Genomic DNA, 27,028 nt, shown 5'->3' on the forward strand with positions numbered 1-27,028 from the left:
ATTGCAAAGTGTAATCTCATGCAATGTTTATGTTTATTCACAAGCTCACAAGTTCACAAGCTAAGCCAAAATGCAAACAACACATGAGGTGGATGCACAGTGTGAGACGTCGGCGCGACGATATGACGAGGACTAAGACTATATATAATATGCTTGTCGAAGGAAGAATTGTGATGAGAGGTGTATTGGACAGAGAAGTACGACACAAACCTAAATACATTTAAGCATTCTCTACCCCTTGTGCGTGTCATAGTGGTAAATACCATTCTGGAGAATTGTCTAGTAGCCCAATTATAACTTGAAGAAAATCAAAGAAACCGCCGAATATCATTCGCTATTCCATTAATAGGTCTGTGCGCTTTAGATATTTATACTTGTGAGCCGACTTTATATGCTCAGGTTTGATTCGTGATGTATTGTTTTATCACGCCGAGCAGAAGTACGTCCCACTGGCACTACTCTGTCAATCAAAATAACGTGGTATATAAGCGGGAGCATCCGGTGGCACACACCTAGTTGCCCAACAATTGGGTAGACCTAACATGAGAAATTTAAGAAAATCAAAGAAGCTGTTCCGTTCACTGTTCCATTAAGAGGTTCGTGTGCTGCAGGAATGCCTATGAGCCGACGTTATAACAATGTGTTAAGACGCAAACCAAAGTAGACTGGAATCATTTGGACGATACTGCTGAGAAATCAAGGACGCCGCATGCCACCGACGTCCTGCGCGACGAATGACCGAGGAACTAGCAGCGACCACCATTGACGCGTCGCGTCGCCGTATCTGCTCCGTCGAGGCGCGCTGGTGGCATGGCGTCGCGGCGATGCCCTGTCCCCTCACGGAACACCTAGCTCGCTTTCGCGGCAGCAGGTGTTCCGTTTCGCCCGCTCTGCGCCGTCGAGGCCCGAGCCAGCAAGCGCGAGCCAGCGTCACGTGCTCGTGACGTGGCGCGAAGCCAATGGGAACTTAGGTGCCGTTTCACTGCTACAGACACCGCCGGCTCTTTCGCTCAACGGGCCGTTTGACGCTTTCGCATCAAACAAAACGACATAGGCAAGAGCATCAGTTCCACCCGTGACAGAGCCTCTTCGCATGTCGAAACGAGGGCTTGACACACCCAAACAAGGTTTGGATTTCGACCGGCGCCAGTCCCTCGACGAGGCAATATGTGAGGTACGGTGTGAGACACGCTGCAGAGGTGATATGTGTAATTTGGTTTACGTGTTGAGACATTATATTAAGTACGAACCAACTAGCCCAGCAACAAGTAGTGATGCGTTACATTTGTTCTATAACGGGTCCTCCTTTCTGTTCTTTTCCGTCTTCTACGGAGCCTTCTCTGCTAATTGCACATATCGCCTCTGCAGCATGCAGAACGACAGCTTGATAGTCGGTTGGCTTTGGATTAGGGCGCTGCAAAAAAAAAAAAAAAATAAATAAACGAGTTCATTATGCGGAACCACATTTTTCCAACTCCGGGTAAACGGAATTAAAATTATTACCGAAAATGAAACTGAGCGGCTAATCTCAGCGGCATCGCGACCGGAATCACTGTTCGCGCCTTTATATTTCGGTTTTTCTCGTCAGTTCTTTACGATATTCCCAAGGCGGTCGTGTCTTTCTACCGTGGTCGTGGCTTGCTCTTGCTGTACATGGTTTCTTTGTGTTGACTATGTCAGTGAGCTGCGCATTCGCTTAGCGTTTCCGATGGCGGCACAGAAACGTCCGCACAATTCGTTCACGCTATACACGAAGATCAAAGTTAACGATGATTTCGAGAGTAGTTGCTTCACTAAAACGGCTGCTTTCTTTTTTAAACAAATGACTCTATTTTCTCTTTGTAATTAATATTATTTTTTTCCCTCTTGCTGCTATAGCTGTAGTCAGCGGTTGCGTGCACGCAGAAACTTTGTAAGAAGTAGTTTTGTAATCAGATCTGCTACACCTATTATCTGCTGCTGACAATAATGTATCTACCCTCTTCAAAAGAGCATCTTGCGTACCCGTGAAGTCAGTCTCTCGGTAAAAGATACTCATGATAAACGGAACTTATTTACCTGGTCCCTTGAGCTTCCGTTTAACGAGAGTCCACTGTAACGCTTGACGGCAACATATTGATCTTTCTCCTGCTACCTCCACGTGAACCAATGGATAATTTGCAATCACGTACCAGTACGGCGTATATGGAATGCCGCATGCTGCATGTACAGCGTAATGCGTCTATCTTTGAGGCTTATATCTGAACTCTCCATGCTGTGCACTGCCGTCGATCGCGCCACGATCATCACTTGGCACTGCAAGCAGACGTATATACTTTGTGACAGCGTTTATGAGAAAGCGAAACCAGAAAGTCGGGCTTCTTTATTTTTCATTTTTTTAGACATTTCGGTGGATTTAATTTAAACTGTGGAACATATAGTTCGTTCACACATACCCCGTTCGGCTCTCATATATGTGCAAGAAAGTCGTCAATATTGACTTCTATTTAATTGCATGACCTCGAAAGCACGGTCGATGCCGCCGACTCGGTTTCCCGTGTTTTCAAGCTGCCATGATAAAAAAACCAAACAAAGTAAGGTATAGAAATAGTAAGAAAATTAGCACTCTGCTGAGAAGAGTAGCCGTATGCATTCAACACGTCCCAAACAGAACGTCTTAAAACATCCGTTCGTTGCACGTCGCCCTCACGGAGTTGGCATTTGCATCAGATGATTTCATGTACCTCCACACACTGACACGGAGGCATAATCAATGTCACGTCTTACATAGGATCGCTCATGTGCAGCTAAATCGTTCTGTCGTGAGTGATACCTTCGGTATATATATATATATATATATATATATATATATATATATATATATATATATATATATATATGTGTGTAAGCAAGCGCTGATTCTATCTAGCTATCTAGCCGTCCCTCTCTGTGGAGTGTCGCTGCATAGCGAAAGCTTGTTAAGGCCGTGGTACGATAGTGGCGCGCGACTGTCGCTGGACGTAGAGTTACTCGTATATGCTACCAAAGATAGCATATATACCTTTTCATTGATGACAAACATAGGCCCTGCACGGCTTCTGGTTTTGCCCACTGACGTAGCTGCTAAATGTAACTGCAAAGAAGCAACCATACGATAAAACATAGCAGACTGATAAGGCACGTGACCGGAAGTTTCTTGGGGGCGGCACGTTCGTTGATGTTATCGCGAGCATGAAACCGTCTATACAATAACTCCAGCTGCACGGCCTCAGCGCCATGGTGGCATGCTTTCACGCCTTCCATCGTGCATGCAGTCTTCCCGTTTTGGCTTCGATGGTTTGTTCGTTGGTGCTGTTTGGGTGCCCGGGCATGTGCGCGCAATGTAAGGAAGGGCGCCTCCCTGTTGTTTTGTTTAGTACGCAGAATTTGGCTTCATGTTACGGTGTGTGTTTCTACTACTCAATATAGAGCGAGAGACAAGGACGAGCCGGATATGGAGAGAAAAGGATGAATAAAGGGCAGGAAGGTTCACCAGGACAAGACCCGGTTGGATACCCTGCACTGGGAAAGGGTAGGAAAAGATCAAGCGGGGGAGAGAAGGTCAGTGATACCCATGTGCACCGGAGCCACCGACGCAATGAAAATTCTCATTGCTGTGTCACAGATGGTCAAGACGGTCACAGACGGCCGAGCCAGAAGGCAACACGAGCTTGTCTCTAACGCTGTTTTCAATATGGAACCAAATTAGCTCAAGCGACTAACACTTTAACCGAGTCTTCGTCTCATTGTGCCGGCTACGTTCTTTTCCTAATTGTTTTTCAAACAAATGGGCTCCGCACACCGGCACCGAAGGATCGGCTTTTCCCGTCTCAGTTTCCACCTTCACGCGGCGTTTTCTCTCAGTCTCCCAGCGGACACCGTCTTCCGTGACAGCGACGCGCATTCCCAGCGTTCGCCGTGCGAAACTCGGCGCGTGGCCTTGGCGTGACACTGGCACACCGGCCACGGTGAGAGGAAGTCAAGCGGCGGCGAGAGTTCGGCGAACTGGGACAGCGCCGTCTTTTGCGTATACGTACTACGCCTCCTCCTCTTCCTCGTCTCCGCGTACGACTTCGACGCCGGCTGCCGACGCACACAAACATGGGTTGCGAGCACTTTGCCGGTCGCACTCGCCGAGGCAAGGGCGGTAAGAAAGCTCGCTGTAAACACAGGCCCCGCCAACGGGTAGCCGGCCGCGGAATTGAGCCCGCGACCCCCTTACACCCCTCTCTCTCCCCTGGGCACTGCAAAAGCGTTGCCCACGGAGCCTTATTGCATGTAATTCGGATCCCGGAGCCTGTGGGTGTTGGCTCGCTGACCCGATTGCGTCGCCAGCTGCCACACCGCTGCGGCAGCAACCGCCTTTTTTTCTTTTTGCGGCCGACCTCCGCAGCGGGGGCGCACTGATGGGCTGCATGAACGCGCCCGCTCGACACGCGTTCCAGCGCGTGCACTTTCCTAACTTCCCAGCCAGCGTGGTTGGTGCGTTATGGCAGGGCGGTTGTGAAATGTGGCCCAGTCCTCCATTTAAGTCGGCGACGCGAAGGCAATGCCCGGTTTTTCTTTCTTTTTTTTTCTTCTTCTTTTTTAAGTAATCCGCGGGCAAGGACCGATGCAGCTGTGCCGCCGTATAACCGTTAAACCTAGGCTGCTTCGCACAGTGGGGAATTCGTCACGAGAATAGAAAGATGGGCTGGTTTGTAAGTCTCTAGTAATTCGAAGCTGTATATCCGAGATTTCTAGCATTAGCGTTGTGCGATGTAACTGTGATGCTCATTTTCAGTAACTCTTGCAAGTATCCAATCTTTGCAATTTACTGTCGGTTTCGAAATCGTGACGCTTTGCAAAGTTCAGTGCATGGGCGCGTCCCACCGCCCGTATTTATTTCTATCTAATAAATACACCGGTAACTCGATAGAAAATTAAGTTTTAAACTACACTTTGGCTTTCAAACGGCATTTACGCGCCACCTAATAGGAATTATAAGTAATGATGTTAATATCCATCGCTATCTACTGCTATCGCTGTTAAGTTTTCTTAAGAACAGCGCGAGATCTGAACAGGCTTCCAGCAAATGTTGTGAATATAAAAAATCATTAGGTGTTCTCTTCCGTTGTTCTAAACTGTTACTGTAAAGCCCCCAACATTCTCGACTCGCGCATTATCGCGTTGTTAGTCATTTCTGTTACATCAATAGTGTTTATCGTATTTTTTTGTCTAATACCACACCTATATTGGTTCTAACCAGCATCGATAGTATCTGTAAATAAATAAATAAATAAATAAATAATATATGCGTATGTACAATGAACGATAAACCTAAGACGATACCACGGCGTGCCACAAGTTCGATTTCCGTGCGGCTATACGCTTTGCAGCACATTCAACAGGAGGAAATAGAGTTACTATATAACACCAGTTCTATAAGAGGAACTGCGTTTCGATGCTCCTCATTCCCTGACCATCTTAGATCGCCTCATTCCAACCTGTCGTGCATATTGATGCCACCACCTCCGTGATCACTTCGGATTCTTCTCTTGCTCCCTGACGTGCTAAGGCTGTGCATTTAGCACTTTTAGCTAATGTGATATACGTGCAGCGATATTATAGCCGTTCTAGCCTACGAGATGTCAAGTGGCGAGCGAATTGCGTAGCGACCAAGCAAGTAAATGAAGCCTACGCAACAATGAACTCCGCAGATTGGCATCAATTTCTTATAGCCGACGAAGCACCCAGCGACCCGTAGCAGGAACGTGCATTATGAATATTCTTCGGGTAACACCAATAGTTCGGCACAGTCTCTCGTGGACATTCAGGGAATCTAAATAGCACAATGCGCTGATGGAGACCCCTTCTGTAAACTATGAGTATATCGTCCATTACTTCTTGACCTACGTACGCTCACTCAGGCTGTATTGAAGGTCATCTTAAGAAGTTAATGCGCGTACGTCGCGGCTGCCTATGTATAGTAAAAGCACTCGAGGCTGCCCGCTAGGGTTCGGGCCGTGGAGTTCTTGAATAGTATGACCCTTTTCGTCATATAACGAGCAGCCAATACGAGTACGTTGCCTATACCGCAGCGTGACAATTGTTGTCTTGGAAAATACGGAGGAAAAGTCGTGTTTCCTTGCCCTAGACACACTGAACGAACTTCGCAGAAGAGCCACTTTTCGAGCATGCGCAGTCGCCTTGGGTGACTTGGCATGAGCGGCTAGAGGGCCGCACGTCTATGAGACGCTCTTGATCTTTCATTTTTCAGTGTGAATCATTATCAATCGCTGGCGAACGAGTTTTCCGGATAATTTGCCGAACTTTCGTAAACACTGTGGTTGTTTGGGCCGAAAAGGCCGTTGGTCGACCTTGCTTATAGCCGCACGACGGATTCGCATCGAGCTTGTGATCAGCGCGCGATACCGCCTGCCGCGCGAAGCCCGCAAGGCTGGCGCTCAGACGTGGAATGCGCGAGGACGCGCAGCGGTGACGCTATAGCCGAAGCGCTCGATGCACGACCGATCTGGGTGAAGGCTGCGCCGTGCACACTGCACGCCGTGTGAAGTGCGCGCCCTGTCAGAAGAGCGAGAGGAGCCAGGCCAGGAGATCGGGCCGGTGTGGTTTATGGTTTGACGAACAGAAGGAGGGGAAGGCGCTCTCAACTTGTTCGCATAGCCAAAGCGCAATGACGAAGACCACCGTTCTCTTCGAGATCGCATCTCACGCTTTGGGCTGCAGTGCTTGGTCTATGCCGTCTATCCGCTATGTCGTCGTTGTAGACAAGCGCCGCTAACGTCAAGGCAGCCATGCTGCATTGTTATGGCACGTGGCTTCCTGCTTGTCTCGTGAGCTTGGAAAAGTGTGTATGTAACAATACACGATGCGCCAGAAGCATGAACGGGTGGTCAGACAATAGCAACAAACTTAACAGCGGCCCAAGTTGCCAATATTCGCAATCTGATCAACTAACTAACTAACTAACTAACTAACTAACTAACTAACTAACTAACTAACTAACTAACTAACTAACTAACTAACTAACTAACTAACTAACTAACTAACTAACTAACTAACTAAATAAATAAATAAATAAATAATAAATAAATAAATAAGTAAATAAATAAACAGCGGCCTACACAACACTAAGCAAGATGAACGGCACACGGTGTCCTCTACTAGGTGAAATGTGACCGTCCGCTTTGCGCTTGAGGGTACCTCTGCGACTTCGCGTCAACGCTGTTCTGCGTTTTCTCTTGGCATCGGTTGAGAAGGCTCGCACGTTACAGCAAACAGCTGCTAATATATATATATATATATATATATATATATATATATATATATATATATATATATATATATATATATATATATACGTACAACTTTTTGAGCAGTGCTGCCGTTTATAATATGTGACAATTAATTACATTTTATACCACCTGATCATTTACAGACGCAGAGCACAAAACAGTGCTCCTTCTGTTCCTGCTCTGCCGTTTTGGGCGTCACCACACAGCTTCCAAGGACATGGACTTCATGCTCGGCCAAGTCGAAACCATTTGTTTAACTGAGGGACAAGAAAACGCCCTTGCATTAATATTTCGGCGCACGTCACAGAAAGCGGCCACGCATCAGGACGAATCCGAGCGATTGCAGAGTATTCGGCTATACTTCGTACGCAGTAGCCCACATTTACATTTCTTGCTAGCGGTCTTTTCTCTCTCTCTCTCATTCGGCTTCAGTGCGTGCTAGAGTGTAGTGCAAGACTGGAAAAGGTACAAGGAGGAGACGCCGAAGAACTACGAGATGAATGCAGCTTCTGCATTACTCAAGATGTGGCCCACGGCAGTATTTTAAATAATATACTCGTTGGCACGGCTAGCTTAGCGTGCTTATGGAAATTCGCTGCCAAGTCTTTGCAGCGGCTTCCGGACTCGAGCAGTTGCCAACGCTTGTTGGAATTCATAGCCTAGTCTCGTCTGTGCGCCTGGCGCTATAGCGGTCATATTTTCATTGGGTAGTCGCGCAAAAACAAGTACCGCAGATTTCTTTGGTTGCTTGACGTTACATGATCGTTGAATCGCACCACACTAGCGAAAAGTGATGCCACCAAGACATCGATCCCGTTCCTACAACGCAGACATTTTGTTGGAGGAAACGGTGAAGTTTATGGAAACAGTGACGCTTGTCAAGTTCTTTAGCATGTTGCTTCCCTAGCTCAATCTTTAATCGGTCATGCATTCAGACGAAGAAGATTCCTGTTGAATGATATGCAGTGGGCAGCTTCCACTGAGGCATCCTTTATATGCTGTTTAAATGCTTTCAACAGTTAATTGTCTAGTACAAAATGCGTCCATTGGCTTCGGTTAATTAACGCGGTTAACGCCTTGAGAGTTTTCAAAAGAGGTGTATGTGAATTACTCCCGCAAGAGATTTCTTGTCAGATCGATTCCTTGTTGTCGGCACTAAACGAACGCATTTCTCCCTGCGTGCCAATAAATCGGACATTTTACTCACGTAGTCGTATGCGACTACGCCGTAAAGCTTTACTTGTGAGCGAAAAGCAGGAATTTTATCTCGAACATCAGGGACGCCGTACGCATGCATACGTCTGGCAAATCAACGCGGTTTTACATGCATTTGCAGAGATACGAGGGCTTTACGTGAACTTCATTGTAATTCGGTGCGGCCGGATATCCTTCAATGATACAGATCGGCGGATGAAGACGAACGAAGGTGCAGTCATGGCCGGACTGGATACCGCGCGCGTGAGTCCAGTCTGTCCGTGGTGCATGCAGGCTAACTTGCACGCAGCGACGTTGGCGCGGGCGTCCACGTGGAATCATTAAATATGCCTTTTTTTGTGCCATTCTGCCAGCCTAACTCTCCACGTTCTCTTGTTTTATCGTGCTCTTTCTCGTTTACCGCTGCTCCACAAACCGTAACGGCATCTGAGGCGGTCGTGCCAAAGGATTCGCAGATGCGAGGAAGGCATGCGCAGCACTTTGAAGCAGCTATCCAAAGATCTGCGCGGGTCAACAAGATCGCAGGCATATACAGCCGCCCGCTTTCCAAAAATGAAACGCTAAAACCGTCTTTCGCGATAAAAGTAAAGAAGAATGCAAAACAACCGCAAAAATGAAAAGGAAGAAAGACGGCCGGGCGGAAAATCGCCTTTTCCTCGTATACAGTCTCTTTTTACACAATCGCCGCAACAACTTCCACGCCGCGCATATTGCGTATACGTTCCTGGCAAGCGGATTCTCCTTCCGCGTACGGCTACATCGGGTTTTATTGTTACGGGCCACGAATCGGAAAGCCGGCCGTGCGTGCGTTGATCCTCCGCCGTTTCTTTCTTTTCTGTTGCGGTTCAGTGCCGGCGGTGGGAAAGCAATCAAGTGGTGGCGGCGCGGGCCACACGGGACGTTACGCGTTGCCTCCCGAGGCAGCGGGATTCCGAGCGGTGGCGCGCCGATATGTGTTGCTGCGGGCCCAGACGCCGGCCTCCTGCAGTACGGGCCCAGCAGTGCGGGCCCAGCAGTGCACGCGTGTGGCCGGTTTTATTGCGCGCAGCTAGCGGATGGGGCACAGGTTATGAGCCGTGCGCTGCAACGGAAAGAAATAACTGCCGAGAGAAAGAGAGAGAGAGCGACTAGAAAGATGGGAAGGAACGAGAAGGGCCGAATTTTTTTTCTTTCGCCGTCCTTAAAGAGCAAGGAAAATAAGAAAAGAATCTAGCCGTAGTTTGACCAAAGCAAATCGAGCTAAACACGACACGAGGAAGAAATGGCAGACGTTTGATGGGCAGTATTGAGGCGGATAGAATGCGAAGCTGGGTAGATTGATAGAGGTGGGAAAGGCACATAGCAGTCTGGTCTGCGGCTATAACTGGACACCCGGTATATAGAAAGCAGCAGCGATGTGCCCACCGCGTTACGGAAATCAGCTGTGGCGTCAGCGCAGAGGGAGACGCTCGTTTCTGCCTCGGCGGGGTTTCTCTTTCCGGGCCTACTCGAAGAAGTGTGCGTGTGACCCGCTTCGCTGGAATGAAAGAAGCGTTGCGCAGCCCTAAAATAGAACTGCGAAAAAGACTTATGAAGCAGCGCCGGCGGTTTCCTTTCGTTTCCTGCTGGCGGCGTTGTAACTGGGCTGCGTGTTTGTTTTTCTTTAACCCGGTAATCGCCTTTCCCCTGGCGTTTTGTTGCCCTTCGCCGGCAGCTTTCCCAGAGTCTCATCACAAACTCGAGAAAACGAGAAGGGTGCTTTCGAGGACCGTTCTTTATCCCCGCTTTCACCTCTATGCGTATCCTGCGTGTGGAGAGTATATGGGCTGCCCAAGTTTCTCCTTCACCTCCTCTTCTTCCCGCTATCTGTGCGACCAGGGAAGTGACAAAAAAAGGAAAGGGTCCCGCGTTTCGTTGACCACCGCACGACGTGATGGTACTTGGTCCATGAGTGAGCCACGGAGGAAGAGTTTGGAAAGAGAACGGCTATCTTTGAAGTGCCTTTTTTTTTAAATCCATGACCACTTCTAAAACGTCGTCATCGACAACGCCTCAGCTCTTATAGCAGACAGTGCATAGTGACTGCGAGCCATGCCATATTCGCACCGCGTGCCCGCGTGCTCGATATCACTGCAGTCATCTGCGTCGGTAGCCGCAACGAAATGTCTGCGCTCCGTCACCTTTGGTCCGTAGCTTTTACCTTTCTCCGAGTCCTGCTCAATATTACGCCTTCTTTCAAACAGATATTCTTGCCGCTCCCTTTTTTTTTTTAGGTTTCGATCATTTGTTTATCTTTCGTCAAATTTGCTGCACCGCGTCGTACTCTGTGCCGTGTCAGCGACGAAGAAAAGCATATCATTGTCACACAGAATGGGACAAGTTTGCCCGCGCGCGCGCAGTAAGGAAAATAAAGAACGCGTAACCTTGTTACAGCATGATTGGCAGAACGTCTGTGATGATGCATTTGTATATAGTGATCATCGAGCCTGCACTTCAATACCGCAAAGTGCACTCTCCCAGTGGTAGAACACGTGGTAGAACAAGGAATGTCGCTGAAGCCAACGTATACCGACAAGGTACTTGAAGTCCCCTTGTCGAAACGTTGGCCTTATCAGTGTTGTCATCCGGGCTTGTCCGGTGAAGCTCTGTCATCAGGGCTTCATCGGGGCTTCTCATCGCCAGGGCTGCCCTGACGTAGACAAGTCACCTAGTCGGAAAGTTAGCTTCAGCGACATTCCTCCACTGTTGATCAGTTGAAGCCTCCACCTTCCTGTTAACCGCTCTCTTGTTTTGGAACTCTCCTGGCTAGGCGTACAAGGTCGCAGAGATAAATGAACTGCAGTTAAATAAAAGCTGCCCCAGGGCCACCGCCTCAACGTTCCGTATCTTAGAACTTGACCGTATCTTATTGAAGTGACAACGTTTTCTTCTAAGCGTAAATATTATTGACACAATAATGCGGTTCTGACTGTTCAAATGTAAAAAAAAAAAGACTGGCGTACACGGTGTTTTAGTCATCACCTTATCACGACGTTAGCCACATAGTTTTTATGTCAGCTAGGCGCTATAGCAAACAAAGCTAATTTTGTGCATGAATGCTTGTTGTGCTGATTTCTTCTCGATTATATCTATGATTATGACTGGTACGCCGACGTACGAGTCGTTGGCGACAGCCGCAGTGGTTTATCTTGCTGACAGCTACGAGTCACGTGGCGGACATTGCCCTCGATATTTCCAACTTGGCCAGCTGGTCACTATTTCTATTATTGAATAAACTAAGCTACATGAATCTCCGTTTATTCATTTAAGCACTAAGAGGGTTGTTAGTCTACTTGCAGTCTATTTGCAGGGTACTGCAGAAAGAAAAAAATATTTACATTAAGCATCAGAGCTTTTTTATTTTACCACATAAAAACCAAGGCTCGTGCAACCTAGACTCCGTCGAAGGACGTCAAGAACGATATCTTTAAGGGCTCGCTCGGCAGACTTCGATCCTTGATAGTTTCCCATGGTTAATAAAAGCAGCTACGCTTCGGAATGCACTTCATGCAAAGCAAAGAAAATTTAAAAAGAGGGCCTACCCTATTGCGATCACTGCGTCGTGCTCAATGATGGTACGAAGCCGACGCTGTAATGGTGTTATCTTAGATGCGTTCGCGAAAGTGTCTGCGCACATTTGCATACTTAACAATCTAGTCACGTCGAGTCGTTCCTTCAGGCTTTCCCCAGAGTCATCAACTGCTCTAAACAGTAAAACTGAAAGCAGCCTGAGAGTTCATCGTACATCACGGTTGTTTTATTTGTATAGTCATATCAGTCTTCATACATGGCCGCGCCTCGCCTTCGCGACGACGCCGGTAAGCAAGAGTTCTTTAAGACTAAGTATGTGACGTCAGGAACAGAAAACCTGGTGCTTTCATTTTATGCTGTCTGGGACAAAATTCGGAACCCTCCAGTAAAGTTACATTTGGTTGTCGCTTTGCGTTAGAGATACTTTTCCACATTATGATAAGGCATGCGGGAAAAACAGCTTGCAGTTGTGGCTATTTTTTGTTTGGCTGGAAGCGCTCGCTGTTCGATCCTCAGACCCGAAGTGACGTTGAACAGCTTGCGTAAGCATTGTACACACAAAACTTATATTAGCTTGAGTCACGAGCTTTATTGAAAAGTGTCACCCCCTAAAAATAAAAAATAAAAAATAACTAAAAAAAGTTAGCCTACATAGGAACGGAAATAAAATTCGTACTTTAAACGAAAATTTAATTGCACCGCAGATTTCTTTCTCTAGCGCTTATAAACGCACACACATGAAATACTTAGCCATGTTACAAGAAAACTACCGACAGTAGAAAATTACCCGCACCTGATTTGTAAGATTTCGATGACTTAAGGTGTACAGTGAATGCCATTTGCAGTAAGCCAAGCCTAGAGCAGCGTGCAGGCCGGAAGTGCCCAACCACAAGCGCAGTCGAAGCGTAGATGATGATGATGATGATGATGATTTATTGGCATCCCCTTTGAAACGGGGCGGCGACAAATAGTCACCTAGCCTGCTTGATTTAATCAGGTATACTATACATGTTCTTTATCTTGCATTTTGTATACCTATCATTATTTTTCTTTTTCAAAATTTACCTTGTACCGCTGCCTATGATTTTAAGAGATCAGGTCGCATCCATCTTTTCCCTACTTTTTTTCCACCAGTACTCCAATCGTCTCTTGCTGATCTCTACGGCTGATCTGTTTATGTTTCCCTCCACTTTAAACCCAAGCGCTTCTGGGAGTTGCACGTTACCTACGGTTCTCGCTGGGTGGATCCCGTCGCATTCCATTAGGATGTGCTGAGTGGTCTCTGGATCTCTACTGCAGCATACACATGTCTCATCTAATTCCGAATATTTGTTCCGATATGTTTTCGTCCTTAGGCAACCGGCTCGAGCCTCAAATAGCAAGGCACTGCCCTTTGTGTTATCGTACAGATTTTCCCTTCTAATTTCTTTCTTCTCATTCTTGTAAATCTCCATTGTCCTTTTCGTTTCCATTCTTTGCATCCAATTCACGGTCTCTATTTCTCTCACTTTCTTTCTGATGACCCCTGGTTGTCTATTTACAGTTTCGATTATCCTGTACTTGGTTGCCAACTTCCTTGACCTCTTCCTCCATTCTGTGTCCACGCTTTTCATGTAGAGATACTTGTGCACTTTAGCCGCCCATTTATTTTCATCCATGTTCCTGAGCCTTTCTTCAAAACTAATTTTGCTTTGTGCTTCTCTGACTTCAAAAGAGGCCCAACCCATGTCTCCATGCACTGCCTCATTTGTCGTATTACCGTGTGCTCCCAAAGCCAACCGGCCTACTGATCTTTGGTTAACTTCCAAACCCGCCAATATATCCGATTTTAAGCATATAATGGCATTTGCGAATGTTAGCGCTGGCACCATTACTCCTTTCCAGATTCCACGCACCACCTCATACTTATTGTGGCCCCACAGTGCTCTGTGTTTCATTAATGCTGCATTCCGCTTCCCCTTTATTTTCAGATTATCTTGGTGGTTGCTTGAGTAATTCTTTCCTTCGTTTATGTGTACGCCGAGGGTACTTATATTGCTTCACTATGGGTATTACTTGCTGTTGAATTGACACCACGAAGTTACTCGTGTGCTCATTAAAGATCATAATCCCTGATTTCTCTGTGCTAAACTTAAGGCCTAGATTTGTCGCTGCGTTCCCACAGATATTCGCAAGTATCTGTAAATCTTTTTTATTGTCCGCTAGTAGCACAATGTCGTCTGCGTACATCAGTCCAGGGATCTTCTGTTGCACCATTTGTCCATTACGCATGTAGGATAAATCAAAACCTAATTCGCTGTTTTCCAGTCGTCTTTCTATGCCCTTGACGTAAAGCGTGAACAACAATGGTGACAGAGGGCATCCTTGCTTCAATCCTTGGTGAATTCCCACCATTTCATTTCCTTTTCGGCCTTCCCATGCCACTTGTACTTGGTTGTCTCGATATATCTCCCTCAGCAGCTCCACGAAATCGTCATCTATGCCTTCGTATTGAAGAATATCCCACAACAATTCCCTGTCTACGTTGTCATAAGCTCCTTTAATATCTAGAAATGCTATCCATAAAGGTCTTTTCTGAGCTACTGAAATCTCTATGCACTGAGTTAGTACAAACATATTGTCTTCTAAGCGTCTGCCTGGCCTGAACCCATTCTGTAGTTCCCCCAATACACCGTTTTCCTCCACCCACTTCGACAGTTCTAATTTTATGGCTTGCATTGCCATTCTATATATCACCGACGTTACTGTAACTGGCCTGTACGAGCTCGTCTTATCCTTATCTCCTTTGCCTTTGTAGATAAGATTCATCTTGCTTTCACGCCATCCAACGGGAATATTCTTTGTTCTAATCACTTGCTCTATGGCATTAGTCAGCAGTGCCTTGCTTTTTGGACCGAGGTTTTTGATTAGCTGTATTGGGATTTCATCGGGTCCTGCTGCCGTGTTGTTAGGGACATTTCTGCTGCCTTTTTCCAATAAAAGCTTTCTATGCTGAATTTTGATCTCTCAGGCCTCTCTGTTGTTGCTGGATCTGTTGTCTGAACTACGCTTTTTCTCGTACCGAAGTTATGCCTGATAACGTCTGTGATGTACCGCAGCGCATCATCGCCTTCATAGATGTTACCGTCTTCATCCCTTATAGCCGTTTGCGAGTTTCTAGTTGGAGCTCCGAGTGCTTTTATATGGTTCCAGAATCTTTTTGGGGCGCCTTTGTCTCTTTTGTGAATGTTATGCACCCAACGTTCACTTGCGCATTTAATTTTCTCTTGCACGAGCTCACTCGCAACCCTTTTCTTTTCTCGGTATGTATTCCATCTAAGGAGCACCTCTTCTTCTTGTAATCCCAACTTTTTGGCTTCTCGATGAACCCTAGATGCCTCTTTACGCTCTTCTATAGCTTGTTTAATTTCCTTGTTCCACCACTTACGTGGTTTCCTCTTTCCAATCCAACAATTGTATTGCCGTGTCCGCCTTATTTCATGCTGCATAACCTCCACCAGTTCCTTATATTCCCAGACTGCTGTAGGAAAAGCCTCAATTTTCTTCTCTATGTTTCTTGCGATCTCTGTTATTTGCTCATCATTCATTTTAAAAACTCTGAGGCTATTGGTTCGTGTTCTGCATTGGTATCTCTCCCAAACTTTAATGCTAAACGTCTATGATCGCTTCCCAGGCTATTTTTTCCATTTTCGTCTATTATCATGTGGTCCAGTTGTTCGTAGACCATTTCTGAGACTAAGGCGTAGTCGATACATGACTGCCTGTTTCCGCATTGCCACGTTACCTGTCCATGACACTTATTCTCCCTGTTAACTACTATAAGGTTCTGTTCATCACACAAATCCAGCACTAGAGAGCCGTTGTAATCAGTATATCCGTCTAAATCGTCCATGTGCGCGTTCATATCTCCCACTAATATCACCTGGCCCGAGTTACTGAACTCATTAACATCGCTTCTAATGCAATCGACCAATTCCTTATTTTTTTCCCTGCTATCACTTCCTGTCCACAGGTAAGCTACTCCCAGCCACGTCTTTTACCTTGCCATGTACCACTAATCCATAAATGCTCTTTACATGTCTCGTTTACCCTTCGCCACTTCAGACCTCGCCTAATTAGTACGCCTACGCCTCCGCCTTTCCTTGACCCGGTCATTCTGTTGCACCCTTCCCATACAAAGTTGTCAATAACAGGCGGCTGCTCCAAATCTCGTAGATGCGTTTCGGTCAAGGCGTACACACTAATCGCTTCATCATTCAGTTGCGTTTGAATTTCCAGCCATTTTTCCTGCTTACGACCACCCTGCATGTTAATGTAGCAAATTTTACCTTCTCTATTCTTATCCTTTCTGCGTCTTTTCCTGACTCCTGGTCGCCTAATTCTGCCCTTTAAGGCCCATACGCGCTCAATCCGCACGCCCGCTCCGCATGCATGCGGACTGGGGCGGAAGCCTGTCCGATCGTCTGGACGGGCGGACGCACTTTTCCATCCGCATGCCTGCTCGTCTCTCATTGGCTGGTACGAGGCGGACGGCGTAGGACGTCATCACGACAAACATGGCGCTTGCTCGAAGCGAAGCGAAGCGGTGACGCGAGGCCTAGGCTACAGCCGCGTCAGAAACAGTCTATTTTGCTCGTTCTTGTGATTCTTACTAGAGTTATCCAGCACCCACGAAGATAGTCGGTGAAGGCAGCAAGCCGGTGTACCCTCCCAGGCTTCATCAGTGCGGGCGATCGCCGACAGAATCAGACGGAGCGGAGGAAGTGTGGTGTTTGCGCGAGCGTCGGAAGAAATATTTCAAGCCGTCGACTTCGTGATTTCTTGTGCCGTGCTTCGCGTGTGAATTGCAAACGAGAAGGCCATCACATACCCGTGTGTTCTAACACATATTCAGGGCGTGGCGAAGTGAAAAGTGTCCGATCGGCACACAGCGTACGCGACTTGTATGTGTTCTGTGTATGCAGTTTGTTGCCGCGAAGTGGTGAACGCCAGTCCTTTACAACCTTTAAAAGTGATGACAAGATCAGTAACGATAAGATTTGTTTCCTCGTTATCGCTGTCATTCCTCGTGTGCTATACTGCGTGAGCCGTTTTGCCGCCTGCGATGCGCCGTGGTTCGAGCTCTGTTGTTGTGGTCGCAAGCTACAAATCGGGTATATATATGTTCCGCAGTGGTACTAGGCGTAAATGTGCTCGTTTTATGTGATGTGCGTATGCTAAGAAGTGAACTGTGCATAAGTGTTGCCGATCGCGTTTTCTTACGTAGTACCCCGAAAGAGAAGCCCTATCACACCGACCTTTCTGCTTCGTACATGTGTCGTTTGTTGCAAAAGTTGTTACGGCACTTTTGAAGATGCTTCTATCGGTGAGGGTAATATAGGGAACATCATAATAGTTACATACGTCAAGACATACTGTGCTGTCCTGAAATGTGGATGCGCCTGAGCACTAATGCTGTGAATGCAAATTTCTAGCAGCCTTGATTTGTATCATGTAGGCAGTGTTGTGAATATCAGGTATTTCTAGATTGCACGAAGGAAATAGCTTTATATTTTGTGATGCAAGTGGCTTGCATACCCAAGAATGCTAACTGCTTGGTTTTTGCTGGTGACTAAGCAGAGTCTGTGAAGAAACCAGTGGTATTGTAGATGAATATGGTATGAATGAGTATTGGATACTTCCTTATGATTAAGTACAAATTTACGTTCCCTGACAAAAAGCAATATGCATGTAAAAAAAATAAGACAACACAGGTGTGGTGATATATTCTGCTAGCAGCCAGCAGAACCGCATGCAAGAAATTTTGCCCAGAGTTCTTCCTCACTGGCTAGCTATGGTCACGTTAGTAATGCAGGCAGAATAAGCTAAACGAAAGTTTGCCGTTACTGTGTGCATCCACCCTATTTCGTTCTCTGGTTCGTGTCACCTGTTTTGGCACAAGCCTTCAGTTTAATGCAAACATTATTTATCACAGGGACCAGCATTATCTGACTAGGAAGTGCTATATTTTTTATCCTGTTGTTCGTTCTGCCCACAGTCATTACCAAACAATGTGTGTTAAACTGACTTGAGCCTGCAAAGTATGTCCATTAGGTGTTTTTCCGGTGCATTTTCATCTAGCTGTAAGTGTACTGATACCTATTATTCGTGGATGTAGGATGTTGGACACTATGAGTGGCCATCTCGGTGATCTTTATTTTGCACAGGCCATGCTTCCACTCATTAAATGAACATTCTTCAGCTGCGCTGCCAGACTATGGAAAGAAGTGCCTCACCTCATCATTCTTAAGCATTTTCATGGCCACAGTGCATTGCACCTGAGAATTAAGCTGCTATCACAATAAAAAGGGTGGGTGCCTATTGGCTGTCATGAGAATATTCTAAACAGAAATTTCATAATTATGTCAGCACTAGATATGTGATTGAAGAGAGCCAATGAGAATGAATTGGTGGCAAAATTTTCCAAGTGACTCTGCCGGCAGAATATTTGCTCCCTATGTTATATTAGCCGAAATGTTTTGGTCAGTGTGCTGCATTTTTTTTTTTGCACAAGTTTACTACCCAGGCACATAAGATACTGTCAAACCATCAATTTTAGTCATACACATGGACATTTCTTTATTTTGTCATATTTTGGAAATGGTAGCCAAGCCCAGCATATATTAGCAACATCAGCTTAACGTATGCATGCAGTTGAGTTGCTGCATGTGAGAAATCATTGCGAAACTAATAGTGATTAATCCAGTAAAAAAAACTTATTCGTATTTACGTATTGATTGTGTAAATTGTGCTGTTCATTTTATGCACACAGTAACACGTAAACACAAATTGCATGCGTACATTGCGTTTACATGCATGCGTGTGAATAAAACAGCACAACTTCTAATATCAAGACCTGTCACTACAACTTGACCCCATGAAAGATGCTCTATATGGTACTCAGCTGGTCTTATTTAAATTTTATCACGTGATGCGGTTACATTTCTTACCTGTATGTAAACCAGTTTATGAACTGTATCTGCTGCATGTGAGAATGCGTATTTTTGGCCAATGACAGTACCTGAGGCAGCAGCTTTTTATTTATCCTTTGCCATCACTTATTAGAGGGGTCTTGTTGATTATGCCGTCTAAACAACTCGTATAAAGTTCTGTGTTTAGTATACCAGCACTGAAATACTGAACACAGCTGCACTACTTTGCACACTAGTGAGATATTTCCACTGATCATCGTTCTGTCACATGTTGTTCTTCAATCATAAATGGTGACTGCATTTGGTGTCATGACTTCTAGGCTCATTTTCACTTGGGCCTTTCGATGAAGTGAAATCTATCCAACAGCGAATTTAGTGGAAAGCTACCACTGAACCAATAGCTCCAAGACGAATTCCTGCATGCTTTTATCCAATCAGATTGTGTGCGGAAACTATGTATGATACATCACTTCAGCTACACCAATAATCACACAGCTGAAGCTGCTACATATAGTTAAGTCATTGATATAGGCAGATGTAGATGTACTTATGCAACTGTCACTCATCACTTGAAATGGGAATGACCCAAACCTTTGTGAGCTTATCGGATTGCAACCGTATGACAGCACAAGGGGGAAATAAGCTGTACAATAGTGCCACCATCTCAGCTGGCTTGTCATGATGCTCTTGCCTGTTGGTTTCTTGTTTATATTTAATAGCCTTTCTATGTTATGAATTCACAGCTTTCATAACGGTTACTGCACTAATGAAGGCACTGCACACGTACCCCTACTGAAGGAGGTATCTGTACATGTAGAGCAGAGAGAATTTATGGGTAAGTAAAAAAATATACAGGTGTAAATACGTCAAACAAAGAACACATTAGAAGATATTCCACCGGCAATGTATGCACATTCAGAACATGCAATAAGTGCCATGTGAGAAAAATGGAGACGTATGGTGCCGAAAACCTGCTTGCCTTTTGAATATTGATGTGAATAAAAATTCCAGTCTACTTTTGTCTTCTGTGTCGGAGGGTAGAATGTCAAAGTAGAAGTGAAAAACGGGTGTTGTATGTAGCAGTCCATTATATGTATGCTACTCAAGTTGCACCAAACACAGCTATCAATTTGCAAAGCAATGGACAAGTGACCGTGTCAATGTCTGACGCACTAAAAATCTCTTGCACTGATCATTTTGAGCTCTAAATGTGAAATGCATGCTGTTTTCAGCTACAAATAGTGCATATATATATGCACCACAAAGAGCTGATGTGACAAAAAATTGTGTACACCTGAGTGTTATATTGCTTGTCGTGCAGTGCTATGGTGCATTTCATAGTGTCTTAGTTTACTTAATACACTTTCGAATTTACAGATTGCTTCACATGTTTACAGCTAAAAACCACAGAGGAAACCTCGGGAAACTACTTGCATTATGACTGAGAGGTCACAACACGAGTATTTGTGTGGTGTCCTTCCTGTTCAGTGATGTGGTTTTGCACTATAAATGTAAAATGTCACACCAGCAATCACCCTTACATTTCAAACGCATTTTTGAATGCTAGGCAGTTATGATGATAAGCACATTTTGCCAGCAAATCTGCACCACCTTAATTTAAGTGTGATGGAAAGGGATGTTTGTGCATAGCCAAGCTGTTCTCGCGTGCCTGGTGGCACCGTATAGTTCCAAGCGTAATAGTGAACAACTAGTAAAGAAATCGACTGATACTAAGCTGACCCATATGTAGGAGCATTATATTACCTAAGCCACACGCAAAGTTGCTTTCAGTGTACTGAAAAGCCACAGCTTTGATTTGTCAAGTTATTTTACTGCACAAACACACAGCGCTGCAATAAAGTCTGTACAATGGTGAGCAATGCAGCAAGCAATGAAAGATTACTTGTGATGTGCGGATTTGAATAGTACATGTGAATGCATACCCAATTCACCAGTATTGTTTTCTTCTGGAACGATTTTATGTTTTGTACAGAGGCTGAGCCACTGTGGCCTCCTGACTACAAATTTCAGTGATCTCTTTCACGGTGTTCATGGGGGTACCATTCATTTGGCTACTTGAATAGTGAATAGATAGATAATGGAGCGCACCAATCTTGCACTTTTAGGCAGAACACGTCGCGCATTATTCACAAAGCTGAACCAAAATAACTATTCGTTGGTTTGTTATGAAACTAAAAATTGGCAATAAATGTTTCCTCACTTTTTGTGCGGGCCTGTCTTCCACCATATCATTGTCATGTGCATGTTAAATTGCTTCAATTCATTGTCATGTGCATGTTAAAGCAGCTACTAATTAAGAAAGACAAAAACAAAACCACTTACTACATCAGATACCTTTTCACACCACGAGTGATCACTGAGCTCACTGCGAAGCTAAGTCATTTAATAATCTTGGTTTGCTGTCAAATAAAATACAGGTACTGGCCAACTGTTTGTTATGGTATGCATTTTTTTCATGGTACTGTTGGTACTATCATGGTACTGCTTAATTTTTGTGCACTTTGGTAATGTGTTTTACATTGTGTAAATGCTGAATTAGTATAAGTGCAGTATAATAGGTAATGAAAAGGCGGATGAGTTAGCCCGCAAAGGACATGATCACATAAAATTTATAAAAGTGTTTTTCACTAAAAGTGAGGCTTCAGCTTTGGCGAGCCGATATGTACTTAATGAACGGCATAGAAGATGGTCTTCAACTTCAGGTAATTGCAAGTTTTTGTTCTACATCAACACAGAACTCCAATCAAGGCTACCACAATGTCTACCACGGCATCTGGAGACCTTGTTTCACCGGCTTCAACTGAATGTTGCATACATGAACAATCTTTTTTGCAATGGCCAGTCCACAAACCCATGTTGTGACAACTACATGTGGCACCGTGCAATCTCTAGAGCACATCTTGCTGGAGTGCCCAGCTTAAAGAGACGAGCGACATTGATATAAAATGAACATAGAAAAGCTCGACCAAGGCCCATTGACATGGGTGTTGGGTTCCTGGCTTTGCCCATCAAAACAGCACTAAGCCCTGGACTTATTGCTTTAATGTATTAAGGTTTGCTGTATATACTAAGACTCATGCGCATCGTCTCATCAGGACTGTTATCTTATTTTCTTTTGCATTGGCCGTCTACCTTCATCACCTCGAACACTTACTCTACTGCTAACATGACACGAGCTGCATGTTTTTTTTTTTTTTCATTTTTCTTCTGCTTACCCTTTTCTACGGCCTTACTTCTTCGTCCCATTCGCTGCAGAGTAGCATGTAGGCAAAAATATTCTTGCTGAACACTCTGAATTTTCAATAAAGAGCTTTCTCTCTCTCTCTAAATAGTAAAGGGGCAACAGATTGGCCACCCAGGCTGACAAGAAAGAATGTAATTATTTGATTTCACTCGAAATAAGTTGTCTTATCAGCAATATAAATTATTATTAGCTTTCAAATAAATATTCTGCTTGAAAACATCTCATGAGTATGTGTCTGCATAAGGTGACCACTATACGTACAGTCTGTTTCACACTTAAGGGAAAACTTGGAGCGCCCGTTTTCCCCCTAAGTGTGAAACGGACTACATATTGCTTTTATGCCTGTCGTAATGAATTGTACACTTGCTGCTTAACCTTCAATTCCTTGCTGCGTCAAGTTAAGCACTTATGCACAACCTTTTTACACACTGTGAGAACTTCATCCATGACTGAGCCCATCTAAGGTTTTATTTTGTTTGGAAAGCTTACAAGCAGCAAGTATTCAATTTCTGAGAGGCACGTTTTATGCCGCGCTTCGTCTTCGGTGGTTTTATATATGCAAAAAAAAAAAAAAAAAGCATGAACAAGCAGATGCAAGCATTTGCTTGCACAGTCGTAAAACTGTATGACGAAACTGATTCTTTATTGGGCGAACCTATGCCCACAAACGCAAGTATTTACACTCGAAGCACAACGATAGCGGCGAACACACTCGGCGATCGTCGAAAATCTGATCAGCGGCGAAACGCGTCGGCTTTTACGCATGAGTCATCGAAGGTTCCAGATTATTCCCTGGTGCCCGCTTGTCTTCCAGGAAGTTCTAGACAATTCGCATCCGTCATGCAATCACATTACGTAAGCGTCGGTGGCAACAGACAACGGATAGAAGCATCGATAACGTTCGAGAAACTTCGGAAACATGCAGGCGCGTCCTGCGCCTAGCTATAACGTTTAACATTTGGTAGTCGGTGAAAAGCGGTCACCGGTGAAAGATAAACACGTACACGTGTCAATATCAGCAAGGTGTACTCGGAGCCTCAGACGCGTGCTGAATAGTAAAGAGGGGTGTCGTGTCGACTACGCAGCTGTATTCCGTGACAGTTGTGCGTGTGTTCTGTTTTCTTGCTAACTGTCACTAGCACTACAGAAACAGCGCCATCGCACCGAACACGGGGATTTTGGTCGAATCGCTCGGCGATACTATCGCTTTCGCGTAACGTAGAACGCGGCACGTTGGATGATTCTAGAGGTTTTGCTCAACCAGCCAAGGCAGCGTGCACTAAAAGTGATAGTGCGAGAATACGTCCCATGTTGCGACATGAGGCGATTGCAATACATTTTTTAAAGGTGGCGCAGATAGGATGATTATGCGGTGTTTGGATGACGGCGCCAATGCAACACATGCGGCTGCAGAACAGAATGTGACAGCCTAGAGTCGCATTTTCACCGTGACGCGGAAACTTGAAGTCGCATCTGCAAAAATATGCCAGTGTCGTCTGCTGTCAAAGGTAGTTGCCAACCTTGAACACTTTGCTCCGCCGAATGGTTGCCAGCTGTCAACAGACCGCGTCGTCCAATCGGAGTGCGCGTGCAATCCGCTCGTGCGGATCAGTCTAGTGCGGATGCAGCGAACGACGACTTTTTCGACACGATCCGCCTTTTGGCCTTCCGCCCTGGTCCGCAAGAGGGCGGAGGCGTGCGGAGCGGGCGTGCGGATTGAGCGCGTATGGGCCATTACTGGTGTTTCGCTATGTTCAATACTTAATCCTGCTTCCTGATTGCCTGGGGCCCGCCTAAAAAAGCTACAGCTCGTGCCGCGAATCGATTGTGTGCCGCGAAGTGCCGCGAAGTGTGAGCAGCGCCACCTACCTGAGCTGCATTATCCGGCCGTTCTTCGGTCCCTGGACGGCTTTCGGTGTGGGAAAGAAAACGTAACAGCGATGCAATCCTTTTTCTCCCGAAACACGAGCAGCACGTCGGCCTCGCAAGGTTACGACTGCGTCACCTCCCCGCGCCCTTCAGGAGCACGCGACGATGCCGAGCGAGATGAGAGCGCAAAATCCTGCCGGCGCGCACCTCGGAGACAGATAAGCGCCGAATGTCGTGTCACTTGCACAATACTTCGTCACCTCACTCACTCTCACTGGCACAGGGATGGCGCGAAGCGGTCACGGAGATGACCAGGGCCTCCTGTCTCTTCCTTCGTTACAAGTCACTATACTTGCGAAGAGACGCGCAATGGGGGCGGAACGCCGGCCGGTCAGGTCGACGCCATGTTTCCCGGATGCACCCGTTCCAGAAGAAACAGCCGTCCGCGGAGGCACTCGGTCGTCCTGTGGTCGTGAAGGCTATCGCAGTGGCAACGTGGCTGTTGCTCTCTCGCCTCTGCCGGAGGCTGTCGCGACCGTTGTTTGCCGGCCGTCGGCTAGCGGTATCTGCCTCGAACTCGCTCTCCCGCGGACGTGCGCTGCGCTAAGGAGAGAGACGCCCGCGCAAACCGGCTTGCGTTTTATACGGGCGCTGGTGAGACTGGCTCGCCGCCAACTGGTCTTTCGGGATTTTGCTTCGCAGCCTGTAACGGCGGCCGCGGAGAGTTTCTCTCGCTGCGCTGACCCCGTTTCGGCGGGCACCGGCGACGACGTCGAAAGCGCTCGCCACCGGTTGCGGCGGGACAGCTCGTCTCACCCTCTCTCGCTCACTCTCTCTAGCCTTTCTCTGCGCGTGCGACCGCTCCTGGAGAGTCTGACCGCCGGCGGGCCAGCTGCCCTCCTCGCTGCTTGTCTTTTCGATAATTCCAGCGCGTTGAAGAGAAAATAAGTTCCCTTTCTCTCCTTTCTCGTGGCTTTGCCGGTTTCTGCTTCTTTCTTTTTTTTCACTCTCTCTCTCTTTTCTCCTTCTTCGAGTAGCAATAGCAAGGGCCGCAACGCTCCTCGATACGAGGGGTGCAGAAGGTCTTCGCGGAAAAGGACTCTCTTGGAATAAACTTCTGGAGATGACGTCGCCACTGCGGTTCTTGTCGCCTTTTATTATAGACTTCTGTCCCTCCACTTGTGAACGCGCGCGCGCGAAGGCTTATTCTATGCGAATGCCGTATATGCGAGCGTTCGTTCGTGATCCCGCGCGCTGTGTGCGAAGCCTAAGTTGGCAGGCGAGACACCCAGGGTTCGCAACCTGGTGGCCGCCCTGTCTGCGGTTTGCCGCTGGGTCGACCACGGTGCGAGCGCTAACTTGTTTGCATTGGCTGCGAGAAGCTTGCGCGGTCTTCATGCCTTTTATTGCGCGCGCGCGCGTGCGTGCGTGTGTGCGTTTGTGTATGTTTTTGTGCTTGTGTGTGCGTGTGTGTGTGTGTGCGTGTGTGCGTGCGTGCGTGCGTGCGTGCGTGCGTGTGTGTGTGTGTGTGTGTGTGTGTGTGTGTGTGTGTGTGTGTGTGTGTGTGTGTGTGTGTGTGTGTGTCACCGTTTATTTACTTGCTCGGCACGTCCGACGGCCCGTTAGTGTTTCCTCAGGCCCGCCTTGGCCGATCGCAAGGCGACTCGGTCGAAGGGCGGTGTTGTCTCGCGTCCGTCGAAAAGCAGCGCTGCGCTCTTGGTTTGAAGGTCAAGTCTGCTATGTTTATCAGCGATAATGGCGTAACCTTCGGCTGTCTTTGTTCCGGCTGTCTTGCTTGCTGCAAAATAAGTCGCGGGTTTTCTTCCTTATTCTTTTCTTTTTTCCCCTTTGGGTCACGACGACGTCATGATCTGTTCTGGACTGGAATGCACCGCTTTCACTATACACGGCACGACAAGCGACGAGTATCCGCTTATTGATGATTTTCCTTCATATGCTCGTTGTCGAAATAAGTGGCGGTTTGCAACCTAACGAGGTGGTCTAGACCGAGAAGAAAAATTTGCTGAGCGAGAGAAATAGAAGGGAAGCCGACGGAATACTTGAACGCTGGGCGTCGTCGATGGCAGGTAAATTCAAATGAACTTGGGGAATGCTCGCACGTGCTCCACGCTACTGCTGGCATGTGGAATATAACACGTTTTCCTTCAGCGGAAGTCTGCTTTAAGCGCGATTTTCACGCTTGCTATTTTCGTGGCTCTTAAAGGCGCTCGTCTTACAATTGTTACCGAAAGCTACGGCAATGTGGAGAGCTTGCCAGGACGCAATTCTGTTCTTGTATGCGTGCTATACCTGGGCTATTGCCGAAGTAAATGTTGCGTTCAGAACCACCGGGATGTAGCTTTGGATACCGTCATAGGTAGAAGCCAAAGAATTTTCCCTCTGAGCCAGGAAACTCCGCGTGTATTGGACTCAATAGACAGAGCCGTAAAGAAAGGAAACGGAAAGCAAGCAAGGGGCGACATGTATTTGGTGGCTTCTTTTCGGTGTCCTTCACTGCACCATTTCACTTTGCACCAGTATGCACGTACACACTGTCATGTACAGCTTTCCTGAAAAGAAACAAAGGCACTTCGCGCATAGGAGCCGCGGCTTGCCGACTCGCTTTGAGTCCAGTTGGCATCTTGTGGTATACTCTCTGTTTTAGCATATCTGGAAAGGGAAGCAAAATCCCGTCTTATTCTTCAGACGAAGCACTGAAATTTCGGCTAATTGATATAAATAACTTTATCGTAGTGTCTTAAGCGTCAATCAAGAACACGGAATAAGGGGGCGCAGACAACGACGCTTACATAGATTAACAGGTAAATAGCTAAGTACTGATC

The 27,028-nt window shown here is 46.4% G+C and overlaps 1 protein-coding gene across 1 annotated transcript in view; it reads right to left on the reverse strand.

Moving 5' to 3' along the window:
• LOC119443068 (uncharacterized) overlaps positions 1-25,022 on the reverse strand; it is a 41,531-nt gene extending 16,509 nt beyond the window's left edge. Inside the window, exon 1 of the mRNA XM_037708211.2 lies at positions 24,186-25,022. Coding sequence (XP_037564139.1) covers positions 24,186-24,196 — 11 coding nt within the window. The 5' untranslated portion in view covers positions 24,197-25,022. The remainder of the gene's footprint in view (positions 1-24,185) is intronic.
• Positions 25,023-27,028: the final 2,006 nt, after the last annotated feature.

This window comes from Dermacentor silvarum, chromosome 2 (genome assembly GCF_013339745.2).
Source record: "Dermacentor silvarum isolate Dsil-2018 chromosome 2, BIME_Dsil_1.4, whole genome shotgun sequence".
NCBI lineage: Eukaryota > Metazoa > Arthropoda > Arachnida > Ixodida > Ixodidae > Dermacentor > Dermacentor silvarum.